This window comes from Mytilus edulis, chromosome 4 (assembly GCF_963676685.1).
Source record: "Mytilus edulis chromosome 4, xbMytEdul2.2, whole genome shotgun sequence".
In the NCBI taxonomy this organism is placed as follows: domain Eukaryota; kingdom Metazoa; phylum Mollusca; class Bivalvia; order Mytilida; family Mytilidae; genus Mytilus; species Mytilus edulis.
The window spans coordinates 63406381-63421876 of NC_092347.1; the positions used below are offsets into that span (position 1 = coordinate 63406381).

The 15496-nt window shown below is 30.7% G+C and overlaps 1 protein-coding gene across 1 annotated transcript; it reads left to right on the forward strand.

Moving 5' to 3' along the window:
• Nucleotides 1-9865: 9865 nt before the first annotated feature.
• On the forward strand, nt 9866-14887 carry LOC139520192 (visual pigment-like receptor peropsin). Its single transcript, XM_071312664.1, has 3 exons — nt 9866-10584; nt 12827-12932; nt 14267-14887. Exons 1-3 carry the CDS (start codon nt 10003-10005, stop codon nt 14647-14649), a joined length of 1071 nt encoding a protein of 356 aa, XP_071168765.1. The 5' UTR covers nt 9866-10002; the 3' UTR covers nt 14650-14887.
• The last annotated feature ends 609 nt before the right edge of the window (nt 14888-15496 follow it).

The following is a 15496-nucleotide window of genomic DNA, read 5'->3' on the forward strand; positions in this document are numbered from 1 at the left end:
CAACTTATAGAAAAATCCTTTGAGTAGACGTAGTTATTTTTTTTTTTAACTTTTTGGATTCGACCGTCATCACTGATGAGTCTTTTGTAGACGAAGCACTCGTCTGGAGCATAAAATTCTATTCCTGGAATCTATAACGGATTTGTATTTAACGTGACATTAAAATATAATGATTTTATACATGTCAATACCACAGAGAATAAAAGATCTTCCTCATGTCAAAAACTGTTCTTAAAATCGTCTTAAAACTATAAATCTACAAAAAACTTTGATGATTTTATATTTTCCCTTACCAATCTCTATTCTTGATTGGTAGCACAATATATGTTTCTGTCGATGAGATATATCAGTTGATACTTTAAATCCGTCAATCTTCCGTTTTTTGCTTTTTGCTGCTTCTGAGAACCTTTACTCAATTACTTCTTTACCTGTAAAAGTTTTTTTTATCGTTTTATTTCGATGGTGTGTAAACTTATAAAAAGTATATCTAAATCTCTTCCATAGATTACAATTCACCCGTGTACCCAGGTTTTTGTTAATAATTTTAGTTCATGGCATTACACTCTACATTAAGTACGATTTATTTGTATGACTGGTTATATGTTAAATTTCTAACCCCATGTCAATGCAAAAGTTCTGTATAATCTCGATGGTATATTTCGTATCATTCTGATACATTCATAAATATTTCTTTTTAACGTCATTCATCATCGAAAGTAAAACATAATATAATGCGGGAGAAGATCTGTTTTTTTCTACTTATATCAGAACCAATTATAATTGTATCTCTTCTGAATTTATGATGCCGTTACATTGGCGGAACAAATGGTACTATACCATGTTGCTATTTCATTAACAAAACAAATGTTGATTTGCCAGATGCGTTTTTTGACAAGTAATGTGTCTTCAGTAATGTTCAAGGATAGTCATATATTTTTTGGCATCTATGTGAGTATATTCCCATTGACTACACCTTTTTATTGACGTCTTTCAAAGATTAATTTGTAAGTCTCTGAAGTTTGTTTAAACAGTTTTTGGTTACTGGATTCCAAATATTTCCGTATTAACCTATCTGTATCATTATATTAAAATTGGAAACGGGAAATGTGTCGATAGAACAGCTTTCTTAATTTCAAATATGTTTTACGGTTGCCATGAAATAATTTTAAGACAATTTTCTCATAAAATAATGTTTCATTGATAATTGAACTTATTCCTGTTTTCTAAATATTCCAAACTCAAGTTTTAGTATATGCAATAAACGTAACAAAAACCCAGCTCTCACTTAATTTTATAACTATAGAGAGAAGATACTTTTTTTTATACAAAATTGAATATACTAGTAATAAAGTTTCGTTAGAATGTTGCAGCTTTTACTTGTTTGTGTTTAATTTTAATACAAAAATTATAGCTGATAATTTCAATGATTTAATAAGTGTTATTTTACTTATCAGTAGTCACAGACTAAAAACAGAATATTCCATTCGGTACGGTTTGAAGACCTAGTACAAAGTTGAACAGTATTGAAAACTGGAAATTGAAACATTGTTTAAGATATGCTAAATCTTTCAAATATCATGTCAAAATATCGTAATAAAACCGAACCAAAAGAAATCTATAAATTGTTTAATATCTTCCATTCTATCTATGTCGCTGCTGGAGGACTTTCATGTTTTTAGTTAACAAGTGTTTCAATTGTACATAAATTTCTTAGATTAACCAGTACCACACAAGGCTGTATAGTTAAAACAAATTCTTTCGTCACTCAAATATGTTTAACGCATATGAAAAATACATTCATAAAGTTAATAAGGACACGGAGTGCATTCGGTAATCATATATTATCAAAGAACACTCGAGCTCGCAATAACGAAAAGTTAATTGAAAATTAAATAAACTAACAAATAAATCATGGTTTCAAAGAATATATTATCTATTAGCACACATCATAAGGTTTTGAGGTAAAGCGTAATATTGAGACTGTAAAAAGCCTGACCTTGTGCAACATGCTCAGTGACAAAATACAATGTTATCATATCCCCATGATTTCGGACCATAAGTTTTCGTATAACACAACCCTATATTGAGTTATGTTTTGAATTAAGAATCAGCTCGACTTATTATCATGATTATTGCTGACAAATTTAGAACAAAATAAATTGCATCGCAACTAAACACATTTATTTAAAAACCAGTTGTTGGCATGACACAGGTTATGTTCTTCTCATATATGTTACGATAGTATGATATTAAACCCCTAACGGGAGGGATTGTGCCTGATATTCATATGATGAAGACATGATATTTCAATCAGTTTAATGGAGCTGGCATGTCAGTTAACTGCTAGTAGTCTGTTACTATTTATGTATTATTGTCATTTTGTTTATTTTATTTGGTTATATCTTCTGACATCAGACTCGGACTTCTCTTGAACTGAATTTTAATGTGCGTATTGTTATGCGTTTACTTTTCTACATTGGCTAAAGATATAGGGGGAGGGTTGAGATCTCATAAACATGTTTAACCCCGCCGCATTTTTGCGCCTGTCCCAAGTCAGGTTCCTCTGACCTTTGTTAGTCTTGTATTATTTTTAATTTAAGTTTCTGGTGTACAATTTGGAGTTTAGTATGGCACTCATTATCACTGAACTAGTATATATATTTGTTTAGGAGCCGGATGAAGGACACCTCCGGGTGCGGGAATTTCTTGCTGCATTGAAGACCTGTGAGTGGCCTTCTGCTGTTGTCTGTTCTATGGTCGGGTTTTTGTCTCTTTGACACATTCCCAATTTCCATTCTCAATTTTATGTAATTATTCTGTACGTATTTATCCATTGCTAGATCTGAATATTAAATCTTGTATTTACAAATAAGCATTTAAAAATAAGATGATCTAATAGCAGTTCTTTATCCTCACTGGTGAGACTTTTGTAGACGAAACGCACAACTGGCGAACAAGATAATCAGCATGTTTGATGAGTTATTCTTGTACGATAATTTAATAGCATAATCTTAATGGCGTACACAATTTCAAGTTTGAAACATTCTAGAATATTGATAACAGAAGCAAAAGATACCATGGATACCAAAATATTCATATTAAATTGTCGAAAACAAAATGACAAGCCATGTCAAAAAACGAAAAACGACGAAAATAAAAACAACAGTACATTGTTGACAAACACGAACACCACCTGAGGTGATCTCAGGTTACATCGTTGGTTTTCAATCTGGTTAAGTATTGGCGTTTCTAATGAAGGTATAACCAGTTCAACTATTTGAACCCTCCTCATGTATAAAGTGACATGTTAGTTTTATACATGTCTACACCATATGTGGATGTTGATTGTGTTATGCTATTGATATTGATGAACAATAATGATCTCTCTGCACCTAATAACTGAAGTGTTAATCTCTACTTGTGATATCCTCTCACACCTTCTCGCATATACAATCAACTTATATACGTAAAAGGACTTAGCCAACCGGGAGATAACAATGAGAAAAAAGAAAACATCACATTTCACGTAGTATTTTGTTTTGATCAATTAAAATGTGTCAATTTTCACACAAAAGATATCAAAGGCTTTATTTCATATTCACTCTTTTATTAATTGATTCATGAGTAGGAAGCTGTCTTTGAAAATTGAATAACATAGACGACAATTATTTAGTGGCATCAGATGCGCATTTTGGTAATTAATGCTTATTTAGTGATTCTCGAGGCCAAAATATTTGAAATTCCAAAAGCATAATACATTCATTGAATACCTGATGACATCGAACAGATTTCATGAATCCTGTTGATGCAGCTTTTGTTGTGAGGTCACGTTATTTCACTTAGTGGCAATATACAAAGTACAGGTAGGAAATGAAAATTTTAAATAAGACTTTAACATTTTGAACCAAATATTAACCTTTCAATGCACCCATTAAAGCCCCCAATTAAAACGTCCTTTGTAATATTTTTTTTTCTTTTTCGAAAAAAAGCATATAATTTATATGAAACGCATGTGCAGAAACTCGTGCTTCTTTTAAAACCCCCATCACGAAATTAGGAATATTTACAGTTTTCTATTTGTAACATTTTTTGAGAATCGGTTAACCTAACTCTTGTAGAATTGAAACCTACTTTTTAGAAAAGTTTAAGCATACAATGTAAATCAGCAGAAAAAAAAGACATTAACGAAAGTGCATGAAATAAAAGAATAACAGAACATTATAGTCTAACGATGCATGAGGGAGTTAATATGTGATAGCTTTATCACAATTATATAATTTTATGATACTGATAAACTTTTCAACTTTCTAAGTGCTGCTGTTGTGAGTCCATTGCGAATGAAACAACTGCGGAATAGATTTTTACAGCATATTTAATCCATATTCACACGGGAATAATCTTTTATAAATGATAACAAATCTTAATGACACAATTCAATATGTTTGGTCAAATTTACATATTGCTACCATTCATTTGCGAATACACGAAAAAGGTACAATTATTTATGAACTTAGCTTCATTTTCCAACGAAAATAAGAATTTCTGACTTATCAATAATAGTTATCAAAAAATAGTAATTGTCAAAAGATACAACCACTGAATTAGGGGCTTTAAACAACCATTGAAGTATACTTCATGCTAAATTTTGGGTCGTGAATTTCAGTTTTTTGTCTGTTGTTTTTTCTAATGTTTTGGTGTTTTTATTTTCTTTCTTTAGAAGTTCCTTTATTATTTGTTGGCCTCTTTTTTAAACTTTTTACTCTTTGCATTTTAGTAGTTGTTTTTATTTAAGTTCTTTTGGTTTTTTTTCTCAAATTGGAACATCTATTTAGCTATTCGTTATATGTACCATATTCCCCATTATGTTATCTAACCTATACAAAAGCATCATATGGAGATACTAGATTATCTGACATATTGTACTTAACCCAGAATAAGTGTAAAATCACAAAAAAGCGATCTGTGAGGAAAACGGAAAGTCCCTTAAGAAATTGCAAATCAAAAGCTCAAACACTTGAAACGAATGGATAACAACTGTCATATTCTTGACTGGGTACCGGCATTTTGGTATGTAGAAAATGGTGGATTACACTTGGTTATAATTGTCATCTGATTGCAAAAGAGTGTATTTTGTTCAAAGTTTTATCAAAGGGATCCTACTAAATAACAACAATATAGACAAATATTCTAATGGACTATATGCTGTACCATATATATTGTTGTAATAACATGAATTACACATAAATGTTTAACAAATTAGCATTTAACAAACAAACTTCCTGTCTATAGGTAGGAAAAAACGGGTTAACACAAACAAGAGATTGCTCCGATTTCCCTTGAATATATTTCACAACAGTGTCATATCACAGCGTTCTAATCATTATTAAAACTCACAGTATCACAAAGTGTAAAACACAACGACATCCGAGGTTAATTAAAAAACCATAAAGTACATCTATCAACGAAAGGAACGAAAAACAAATAATATAAGAATCTTAACCGATTCTTAAGCATAAAATTATCTCTACTTGTTTTGTGTATCTTAGTATAAAATTCAATTTTCCGCAGGTCATGAAAAGATGAAACTTTATTTTACCGCATGGTACAATTAAACATTCAGTAAGGGGTGACCCTATTACGTTACGTGACTTTACATCGACGTTTTCTCATTACGACGTTTACCGCCATAATCCCAGAAATGTCATTGTGGGTCACATATATGATCAAAGTATAAAAATATCAAAGAAATCTCGTAACTACAGTTTATTAGATTTTCGGAAATATTTCCTAAATTTATGGAAAGACTTTCGTACCCAAACCAAAATACGATTGAAAGCTTTTGTTTTGAGTAGAAGACACAACTTTGACTCCGAGATTACAAACAGCAATAAAAGACTTTGTTGTTGTTGGTGTAAGGCCAGGTAGGGATTTTGTATCATGAATTAATTCAACATATATCTCTGTTCCGATACCCGACATTTTGTCAAAATGAAACCAAATGTCTTTTATATACAAAAGAACGATTGCTATGGTAAATAATTTTTAATCATATTGATTCGTTGGTTACAAAATAAAACAATGAAAAACTTTTATTTTCACTTAAAAAACCTACATGTAACATATTCTCTGTTTTATAAATCGTTCTAACAATATGATTAAAATTGAAATTGTATGCAACTAATTTTAGTAAAAATAATGTACACTGCTTAAAATGAAATGTCTACATGCATAGTATTAAGTTCAAGTACGAAACTTTAGTTCTTTATGTATAGTTTCTTAGATACTATCAATGTTAACGAATACGAGTAATCTCAAGTAAAAGAAGTGGACAGGTTTTAAAACTCATCACTCAATTCAGACGATACATCAAGTTATTAGGACTTAGAAGAACCGAAACAGTTAAAGAGCTATATGATAAAAAAATAGCTAAACAATAGCCAAATCCATTTAAGGCCAAAGATGCCTGAGAGAGTTTAAACTTTTTTTTTTTTTTTATTATTTCCAAATTTATCAACAATTTTAGAACAGTTTGTTATGAATCAAAGTACTGACTATTGAGCTGATGATACACTAGGGGACTGATATTCCACTAGCAGAGGTACTGACCCAGTGCTATTTAATATATTTATATGTTTTAGGTGGTACATAACACTACAGGTAAATAACTCTGTAAAAATCAGCTGAACGTTTTAACCACATTTTAATGTGAAGCTTCTCATTGATTAAAATTGATTTTTGTCAAACGATAAAGTGTGATGGTCAAAATTTTTGAAATTTTCATCACAGGGTCAAACTTTTTATTAAAACTCAACTAGCCAAATTAATTTTAGTCACGGTGTATGGTAATACCTTAACCGATGAACTTACAGGGATTTCGGACTCATCATTAACCTGACGTTCCTCAGCCCAATAGTCAGCACTTCGGTGTTGACACGAATATCAATTATATGGTCATTTTTATAAATTTCCTGTTACAAAACTTTGAATTTTTCGAAAAACTGAGGATTTTCTTATCCCAGGAATAATCAACCTTAGACGTATTTGGCACAACGTTTTGAATTTTTTGTTTTTCAATGCTCTTTAACAAAATCGTGATTTCTCTACGTCATAAGACATGTTACACAATTTATTTCTAATTACATTTTACTGAATTGTAGGTTTGAAAAATGAAGAATAATTAAGGATAATAAAGTGAAGTTATATAATTAATTGTAAGAATAAATACCAGCTTTATAGAATAAAATACCTGTTTGATAGTCATCGGATTATTTTCTGAATCAAATAATTTTAATAAAAAATGATAAATCAGGCGTGCTATCATTGTAGATATTCTGGATTTGATTGATCACTCAGATAACATACGCGGATCAAAAGGACAAATGCAACATATATAAAATATTACAATGCCAATCAAGGTACAGTTGATGAATACGCAAATACATTTAAATATGTCACTATTAGAAAAAAGTAAAATAACATACAAAAACGAACTTCAAAGAAAATTCAAAAACGGAAAGTCCTTTGACAAAAGACAAAAAGCTCAAACAAATCAAACGAATGGAAAACAACTAGTAGTCCTGATTTGCGGGTCCTTGACTGATTTTTAAGCTCTTATGCCTTATTTTAAGCCTGGATTTTTAGTATTCGTTATGTGATCAGATAAAAGTCATGCTGGTTATAAGGTCACAACTTACTTGACTTATACTATTGGTATCGGTATCGGAATTAACCCAGAACTTGTTAAATATTGGTAATATCAATCATGTTGTAAACAAAAGGGCCTATTATGATGTTGAATCAACACAAGTGTCATAAGTAAGTTATATACATATATTGTTGAATTCTTTGATCTATCGTCGTACGTCATGCAATCTAGCAAATTGGACCTCGTTATTTTACCATAGTTATCTTCAAGTCACAACCGTTGTTATCATGTTAACGAATAAAAAAGTGTCAAAAATAATTGACATTATCACGTACTAAACAGAATTGTATTGGCAAAGAAGTACAGTGTAAGATACATACTTATATAAGAATGATAAAATCTTAAGGGTATATTTAAATTTTGGTAAATTACATTGTTAAGTTTAACATTAGATGTTTTGCGATTTTGTTCAGAAGGATTAGATATACAAAAGGAAGTAATTGTTAAAGGCAGCACGGTGACCTGTAGTTGTTTATTTCTGTGTCATTTGGTATGTTGTTGAGAGTTATCTCATTGGCAAACATATTACATCTAATTTTTATATAACGCGAAATCCACAAGCCATTCGTGTTATCTTCTATATGATTTGCAAAGTAATAACTAGGAATAACAGAGGGGCGAAAGATACCTTAACGAGGGCTGATCTCAGGTGCTCTGGAAGGGTAAGCAGATCCTGTTCCACATTTGATTAACACGCAGCTAAAATTAAACAGTTGTTATATATTATAGATGAATTTCATATCAGTATCGCTGTATATTGTTTACAATTTTGAATTTTGAAATTGTTTTAAATTGCAGTCTTTATTAGATATTTAAACTTAAAAAAAAACAGTTTTCTCTCATATTATATCTTCATATTTTTACATTCTATGAATAAAATCTAAAAAGCCTATAAATAGAATCTTGGCAGCCGTATTTCATAAAAACATTTTATAATATAAACTAGTGCAAAATAATCCTACTCACATTTACATAAGTACTTGTCGAAAAACCCTTTTGACAGTTTTATTCACAATCTAAAATAAACAAGCTGCAGCAGGACATAAAACGACGGTCAGCAATATAAAAGGATACCACTATAACCAAACGGATCATTCTCTTTTATACCCATTCAAAAATAAAAAGGAATGGAAACATCTATCAAGGATGTTTGCTCCTCTCGTTGTTTAATTTATGCCGAATATTCGGAATCCTCAAGTTTTATCGACGTACTTCCATTCAAAGATGTTCGCTCCTCTCGTAGTTAAATTTTTGCCGGATATTCAGTATTCTCTGGTTTTATCCATGTACTGCCATTAATTCCCCCAGCTAACCCTTATTTTTCGTTTTGTAGTTTTATTACTTATAGTTCAAATAGCCATATTTGAAAATATTATATAATCCTTGTTATTTTTTCATAAATTTTTAAGAAAAAGTGTGCCGATGTTCAATATAGTAAAGTCTAGAGATATTATTTTCCGCTAATTATTTCTAATGCATGGTTTATATCTCGAATACAGTCACACGAACCCTTCATCTTTTCTGCTTTTTGAGTTCTTATGTTTATATACAATCAATTTTTAACAGTCTTTTAAAAAGCTTGTTAATTTCAAACGGAGTAGCAAACTTCTTAACCGACGAGAGGAATAAAGATAACAAGCAGGAAATTGAAAGCAGAATTATATATATCGACTTGAATTTGTGTATGATTGAGGTGAATATGAATTTTTAAAATGAAATGTTACGTTATACGTTTCTAAATGTCAAAACTTGATCTAAGGCATGGTTTATTAAGCTCATTAAACCCATTGGCCTATAAAACTATTTCAAATATTAATCAACGACACATTCAGTGTTAAAGTCAAATATCACTGGAGTATTAAACACGCCCTGTTATGTAAAAATGATTTTTCATAAGAAATTACTAAATATGCGTCAAATTACTTAATAACGTACGGTAAGAAAATTCAGCATTTATGTAAAAGCTTGAAAGATCATACCTTCATATTCACATAATCAATATATAGATAATGCATGATATATATATAAGAGTGTCAATAAGTATGACTTCCATTCTCTGTACGATTTTGAATTGCTAACATCCTCATCATTTTGGCGTTATGGATTTTTTTATAATTTGTTTTGAAGTAACAAAATAATTATGCCTTGTTTTATCTGAAATTAGCACGAACAATGTTCTTGTGTTTTCTTTTGTAGCTTTATTTCCTTGAAGAGCTGTGAAATAATTAAAATTGGAGAGCTTTATGAAAACTGCTTTTGCCACTCAGCGAATGTGGAGTTCCAAATACTGATGCAACATGAATGCCATATTTTATTGTATAGCTTTTATCATGTTTTTTGTGACGTTCATTGGGTGCACCGTCAATGGTGCTATAGTGTATGTAGTATTAGTTAATAAACATCTCCAAAATGTGAACAATACGTTTGTAGTATCGATGTGCATAAATGGATTTCTCATATCAAGTTTCGGTACAGTATTTACAGCAGCAACGAGTGTTAGAGGAGAATGGATTTTTGGAGAATCAGTTTGCCAAATGCATTCTTTTATAGTATTCTTCCTAGGTCTTGCAATCATTGCTACTTTGACAAGTATGGCTATAGAAAAATATATCGTTATAAAACAGGAATCAAGAAACGTGGTGACAAAAAGAGTTTGTATTTACATACTACTTATATGCCATGTGTATGGGTTCGTGATTTCTTCCATGCCCTTCATTGGGTGGAACAGGTATCAACTTGAAGGATTCAATATAACATGTTCGCTGAAAATGGACGGTACAGACGCTAATTCAACATCTTTCAACATTTTTATGCTAATAGTTGGATTGATTTGTCCGTTAGGAGTAATGATAACCGTATACTCCAAAATAATCGTCACGGTAAGTCATACTCCCTTTTTTTTAGAAATAATTTTGGTTTAATTTTTGGAAGGGATAAGTTGTTATGGTAAATATTTCGATTGCTATCAGTGTGCTTCATATGACCGTATGATTGTTAATGGTATAAATATTACTTTCACAAATAACTGATGCTTTTTAGCATTGTACTTCTGAAATTACAGTTTATAGAAAACGAATGCTACCATGTAAACATCATCATTTACATAGGTTTGAAAGTTATATTAAATATATATATATAAATATATATCAACGACTTGCAATAACATAGGCAATTGCAATGTTTCTCACCAGATGTGCATTTAGAAAAACAATGCCTCTTCAGTAATGCTCGAAGCAAAAGTATTTTGAACTCCAAAGCTTATTAAAAAGGTAAAGAGTTATAAACCAAAAGGCCAAAAAAAAAGTAGGCCAAAGCTGTACAAGGAATAAGAGCTTTGCATGAGGTAGGTACCTTCCTTAATGCACAATAATTTAAACTTCAAAACCGTACTTTCATGCCAGTACCGAATAACTGGCTGCTGGGCTGGTAATACTCTCGGGGACTACCAGTCATTTCTTATGCCAAGATAATGAAATTGTATTAAGCGTGTGTTCTTATATATTTTTATGATAAGCAGAGTACTTGACGCAATACGATGTACGAAGGTCACATGGCTTATTGCATATATTTACTGTTCTTTAATTAACTTAATATTTAAGGTATAGAAATATAATTTGAATAGGCCAGACACTCAAAAGAGCAGAATCGCTCGTGTCTGTTTTCATATTTTGCAAGTCACGATATAGTACAAATTATCTTTGAATTCATGTTTTTCTCAATCCAATGCTAATGCTGGGAACATTAATTTATTCATAATTGTTGTTTGCATTAGCAAAAATCACCAGTTTATTTTACCCTATAATGAACAACACGACGTGTACATTTGTAACATTTGTTGAATAGTGTCTATTTACTCTTCATTGGCACCTGAGTTCTTGATCTGTTATTATGGCTGGGTACGGGTGGAGGTCTCACTATGCGATACTCTTGTTCTTTGCCTTTCGTGTGCTTTTGGTTGTGCATGTACTACGTTTGTGACATTGAAGGATATTCCTTATCCTTTGTATCAGTAATGTATATCTCAATCTGTTATCGTTTGAGTATTTTATAGACTGCTGTTTTTCAACCACTTTACCTTTGGGCATGGTGTTGTCTCTGTCTTTTTCCTGCTCTTCGTTTCCTATTAAGGTAACACAATACAAAGATTTGTTCACTCCCAATCGGACAACTTTAAACTGATGTGATTCATTTAATCCTGCTTTATATATTATAAATGAGGTACCAAAAGAAAGAAGAAAGATTCATCTTTCAAATTGTGATAATTTCATCATGACATAATTATTACATAATTAATTATTATGTAATAAGTTGCTATATTGTGATGTCCACACTTGAATAAATTTAGTGTCTTTGTTCTTCATAGCATCCCAAAATATTTAATAGATTCTGGTACAACACAGCTTGATCTCCAAAACAGTGTGTCAGATTTCCAAAAACATCAATAGAACAAATTTTATACCCAATTGAATTTAGTGATCTCTTATGAATTATTGTTGCAAATTTCATTGTAGATTTATGAGAGAATGAAATACAATAGGAAAAATCTGAGACATAGTTTTGGAGGTTAAACTGTGTGGTGCAAGATTCTATAAAATATTTTGGGATGCTATGAATAACAAAGAAGCTAAATTCATTCAAGTATGGACATCACAATATGGCAACTAATTACATAACAATTAATTATGTAATAATTATGTCTAAATGAAATTATCACAATTTGGAAGATTAATCCTTCTTCTTTCTTTTGGTACCTCATTTATAAAATTTAAAGAAAGATGAGTGGAATTACATCGGTTTAAAGATGTCTGGTTGGGGATGAAACATCTTTGTATTGTGCTATCTTTGATAACATATAAGCTAATAATTCAATTTTGGATGAAACGCGTCTTCTGAATGGCTGACAGTGTTTTGTTTATCATCTCATAGACATATTTGTTTTCACGTGACCGTGACGTCATCAACGTTTTTCATGATTTTCTCGGACTTATGGAACAGAGATGTGCGAGTCTTATATTAATTACACTTCCATTGATAGTTTTTCCTTGGTTATACATTACATTCAATTAACAATTAGCTATAACAAGCATAAAAGTACATGTATCCGTTTCTTTTATTTTGCAGATGAAAGAAAAACGGAAATCAGCGAACTTTAATTCATACAGCTGTCAGAGAAAGACAATATTAAAGAGAGAAATGAGAGTAACAAAAACAATTTTGTTCATGATAGGTAATAAGATCAGATAAGATAAAATCAGATATTATTAATAAGTAGAGATAATTAAGAGACAATATCTACAGTAGGAATTGTAGTTTTAGATTTAACTCATTGTACCATATTCTAAATTATGCTGGAAATACAATACATCACTTCTTTGAAATGTATTAACCAAATTATTTTCTCACATTTTCAAGCGATTTAACAAACTAAATATTGACTTCCGCATTACTTCATTACTTGATTGACGACAAACCTATTACTTGTACTACATTCATACGATATCCCGTTAGAAATATGAATTTATGTGGGGTATGCGGAAGGTACCGGTATTTGAAAGATTGCGCCTAACTTTCATAAAAGGGGATTTTATATTAGTTGTATAACTATTGCCATTAACCGGTTTGGTGGTCAGTATAAAAGTAAATTGCTCGGGTTTTTAGTTATCGAAGACTGATTAGTGATCACATAATCGAGGTGATCACTACGCCATATTATATCATAACTTGTGTTTGTTTTTTTGTATTTAGAAAGAAAAGGCTAGTGTTGAAGTGTACATAAATGGATGTGCTCAAATATTTTCACATATGTTAAAAATAGATGGAGCATTTTAGCACATAAATACTTTATGTTTGGTTAAACAACGTGCATTAAAACATAAATATCCATACACGCATTTTATTACAAGATATCATACAGGCTAACATCTAGACAATAAAGATACAAAACAAATATCCGTACAATAAGAGAGAGAAAAATGAATATCAATAAACATTTGATAAATTTTCGCTTTACCATATATACTTTTATGCATATACTTTGATATTGTTTTTTTGTAACAATAATCATTTTAAACATTGAAAAACAATATGTTCAAAAAATGAAGTTTACAATACATTCTTATAAATTACAACACAAATACAACTTGAGCAAATTGCATATCTTCGTTACTTTATCTAAAAAATCATCAACATAGATTTCTAGCATTAGATATAACATTGTTATATTGACGCATTCTAAGATTGGTGTATATGCAAATCGACTTTGATAAAACAAGCTAATACGGAAACAAATGTCCATTGAGATGACTTACGTCGGGTTGTGATAACGTCTCTCTTTGCTTCCAAAAATATTTGCAGAGATTTACATGTTTATCAGAACAATACTCTATTACTTTGGGTCTGTTCATCAAAATAGTAAATAAAGACATTTTATAGCACAATATGATGTTTTATGTTGTGGCTTCGCGTAATTTGATTAAGTAAATGCAAAAAAAGCCACATTAAATCATTTTAAATGCACAGTATTTTAATATATAACATTGACATTTTTTTATTAAATTTTAGGTGCTTTTAGTGTTTCCTGGTCCCCATATGCCATACATTGTGTTGTATCGATGCTCGGTATAACAAAAGGAATGTCTCCATTTGTAGCAACTATTCCAGCTTTAATCGCAAAATCTTCAGTAATTTATCATCCATGCATTTATGTGTTTAAAAACAGACCACTGAAGACTGTGCTACTAAAAATACTTCACTGCTCAACTAAGAAAAATAAACATGTTCGTGGTGTTCACTGTACTTTGCCATTACAAGAATTCAATGGATCAAGCATGAATCGTAGAGGCCAAACAGTAACATATACAATGGATGAAGAAGCAGACTTCTCATTAATAGCACCAAATAATAATGTTGAAAATATTGGACGTGTATATGAATTTCCGACCTGAAAACAATTAAGCTCAATTTTTTTATGCATCATCACTCCTTTGATATTGATTGTTAAATTAAAGTTACATCGAATGCTATGAACTAATCCATTATATTGCTTGTATTGTTTTCCCCATTAACGTGACATGCATTCAATGTTTAGAATAATGACCAGAATGATCAAAATCATTTTATTCATGAACCTTCTGTTATGGAAAATGAGACGCGATTTAAAATCCTTATTTGTATATCACTCAAATATTTAACAGGTACATAGCTATTGTTAGATGCTAATAATTGTATTACATTTATCGCAGATAAAGAGTTTACTGTCCATATTTGTTAATTATTCAATCAAATTTTATTTGAAACTTGAAATTTCACAACAGGATACTTACAGAGGGGGAGGGAAACTAATCAAAGATACCAGGCCTATAATTTTGTACTCGTGACGCGCTTTTCATCTATAAAAGACTCAACAGTGACGCTCGAATAAAAAAGTTCATTTAAAAATAAAATACGAAGTTAAACATCATTGAGGATAAAAAATTTGGAAAGGTTTTGACAAATACAGCTACGATAATCTATCGATTCCTGTGGAGGAAACCCCCAAAATATCAAAAAAATAGGCAGTTTACATTTCCTAGGTGGTCCGATTTACCTGCGTGTTTAGTGCTATTTCATAAATTTTTTTTTTGCATCAAACGTGATATTTTCACAAACAAATACTTTAACGTCTGTAAAGTAAATATGATTGATTAAACAAGCATTTTTTTCTAAATTGTAAAGCTGTAATGTAGGGACACAATCCATTTGAATAGGCTTAGTAATGAGGACTACAGTTATATTGGTTTTGGTAATTCACTG